The sequence below is a fragment of the Microtus ochrogaster genome (assembly GCF_000317375.1).
Source record: "Microtus ochrogaster isolate Prairie Vole_2 chromosome 14 unlocalized genomic scaffold, MicOch1.0 chr14_random_3, whole genome shotgun sequence".
Lineage (NCBI taxonomy): Eukaryota > Metazoa > Chordata > Mammalia > Rodentia > Cricetidae > Microtus > Microtus ochrogaster.
In genome coordinates, this window is record NW_004949098.1 from 14,824,624 (window position 1) to 14,827,271 (window position 2,648).

Below are 2,648 nucleotides of genomic sequence, written 5' to 3' on the forward strand. Positions count from 1 at the left end.
AAAGGCTTTACCACACTGATTACATTCATAGGGTTTCTCTCCAGTATGGGATCTTTTATGCCTTTGAAGATGACTGTGATATGAAAAGGCTTTACCACACAGATTACATTCATAGCGTTTCTCTTCAGTATGCCTTAGTATATGCCTCTGAAGATCACTGATACGTGAAAAGGCTTTATCACATTCATTACATCCATATAGTTTCTTTCCAGTATGTATTCTTTTATGCATTTGAAGATGACTGAGACGTACAAAGGCTTTACCACACTGATTACATTCATAGTGTTTCTCGCTAGGATTTGTTCTTTCATGCCTTTGAAGATGACTGTCATAAGGAAGGGCTTTAAGACACTGAGTAGATAAAGAGGGTTTTTCTCCAGTGTTACTTGTTTCCTTCCTGCAAGTATAATAGAACATGTAAAAGCATTATTACATTCAATATACTGTTGAATGTTTATATCTGTATGAATTAATTTTACAATTTGGTCCAATTGTAAAGAAGAATTAGATCTTATGGTTTTATTACTGTGTTTACACTCATGTTGTTCCCCTTCATTAGGTGTTGTTTTGCATTTTTGAGGATATCTCTGATGATAAGATCCTTTTTTACATGGTTCATATTTACAGAACCTTTTTTATATACATGATTATGCAAATATATGAGGAGAACTGGAAAAACTCAGAGTTTTACCATGCTTACTGCTTTCATAAAGTTTCCTATTCTGTGAGTGATATGACATTTGCTATGTGACCTAGGATGAACAAAATATTTACAAAGTCTTAGTACTGATGTAGCTTTTCTGTAATGTGCATCTGCTGATGTATTAATGATAAAACTGGAAAAAAATTACTTGTATACTTGAATCAAACTCAACAAATATACTAAACATGGGAATTGCTATGTATCTTCTAATTGTTCTGAGAAAGAATTGTGTTTTGTCATTACATATGCTCAGATGACTTGATTTTTGAGTGACACATGATATACTAAGTAAAAGAATAATAAATAAAAAACTTCCATATTGAATTCACACAGTATGACTTTCTGTACTCATAGAGATTAAGGCTTCTCCATAAGTGACCCTTGATGCTTGATTCTAATTGCCCCCTCATTAAATTTGGCACAGTCCCAACAAGTATATTATTTATGAATTACTTGTATATTAGCAAGACCTGAATATATACTTATCACCTCTGCAATATGTATAACTTTTGTAATATGAGTGAAATTAAATAAATGCATTGACAGTTTGACTGCATAGCTCTCTTACTTCTACCATTAAAATGGTGATATCAGCCAAGAAATTGTTTCCTTGACTTCTTTCTTAAAGAATGCCATGCACATGTAATTCACCTACCTGAAATTATAGTTTATAGACTTGTGAGAATTTAATAATCAGTGATATACTTTAAAGTGTTCCTATTTACACTATTGCTTTTGATAAAATCTTCCAGGACAAAATACAATTTCTTCAGAGGCACATTTGTATCAGTTTTCACATGTAAGTTACCTTTCATGCCATGTAGAAAGATGACAATGTTGTTCAATAGTATGGTCTTCCCAACTGTATCCTAAAATATAATTCCAGAAAATTACTATTGAAAATTGTACAAAATTTTAGTTACTATCTTTAATGAACCTCAAACCCTGCTTGATTTATTCACTCAATTCTTCTTCTTTATCAATTAAATTAGAGAAGACCATCAATAATTAAATAATAGTTATCCCCTTATTTTAAATTCTGAGGGAAAATTTTAGCTTACCAATAATAAGGAGGTTCCTGTAGGTCTCTAGCATCACATCTTTGTAGAGATTCTTCTGGGAAGGTTCCAGCAAAGTCCACTCTTCCCAAGTGAAGTCAACATGCACATCACCATAGGTAATTGCATTCTTAAATATCCCATACATGTATACAAAAGAAAGCACAATACTGACAATATTGTACATGTTTCACTGACACTACAGTCATAAGTTTCTAGCACTGTCTACAATAATTCCATAACAAGGACAAAATTGAATCACCAAGTAACTTTAAAAGGTTCACCTTTATCATTTCTATACCCTTTGAATGGAGTATCACCTTGCAAAAATTTTATTATAAAACACAGACAAATAAATAGATAAACAGCACAGAGTACATGAGAGAAACTGTATGAAAAATTAATTCCAACTTAAAAAAAAACCAAAAAGATAAGATGGGCAAGCTGTGTGCATTGGCTCATGCCTTTGACCCTGCCCCCCCCCTTCAAGTTAACCCTTTTGTCTGCGGGTTCCTTGGAATTCCAAGAGTCCCTGTTCTTGTGCCGAGGAGATCCAGCCAGACGGGTGAGTGTGTGCCATTCCAGAGTCGACAAAACCAGAATGGAACACAGGGCCCCTCCAGCTCTTGCTGCAGGGGCTTCTTTGTTCCATGTGACCTTGCCTCCCCTGAGCCTGCCCTATTGTCTGTGAGGTCCTTATCCCTGGAACAGTTCCTGTTCCTGCACTGAGGTGATCCACCCAAAGAGTCAGTCACAGCAAAAATTGGACAGAGCAGCCAAGACTCTCCTGGCTGCAGTGGTGGCGCATGCCTTTAATCCCAGCACTCAGGAGGCAGAGGCAGGTGGATCTCTGTGAGTTCGAGGCCAGCCTGGTCTACAAGAGCTAG

The 2,648-nt window shown here is 35.8% G+C and overlaps 1 protein-coding gene and 1 pseudogene across 1 annotated transcript in view; one reads left to right on the plus strand and one right to left on the minus strand.

Annotated features, from left to right (window-relative positions):
• The window catches only part of LOC113458017, a 211,828-nt pseudogene that overhangs the window by 191,550 nt on the left and 17,630 nt on the right, over positions 1-2,648 (plus strand).
• The window catches only part of LOC113458018 (zinc finger protein 120-like), a 17,486-nt gene that overhangs the window by 1,545 nt on the left and 13,293 nt on the right, over positions 1-2,648 (minus strand). Inside the window, exons 2-4 of the mRNA XM_026787979.1 lie at positions 1,765-1,891; positions 1,512-1,572; positions 12-397 (exon numbers count right to left, since the gene is read on the minus strand). Coding sequence (XP_026643780.1) covers positions 12-397; positions 1,512-1,572; positions 1,765-1,891 — 574 coding nt within the window. The remainder of the gene's footprint in view (positions 1-11; positions 398-1,511; positions 1,573-1,764; positions 1,892-2,648) is intronic.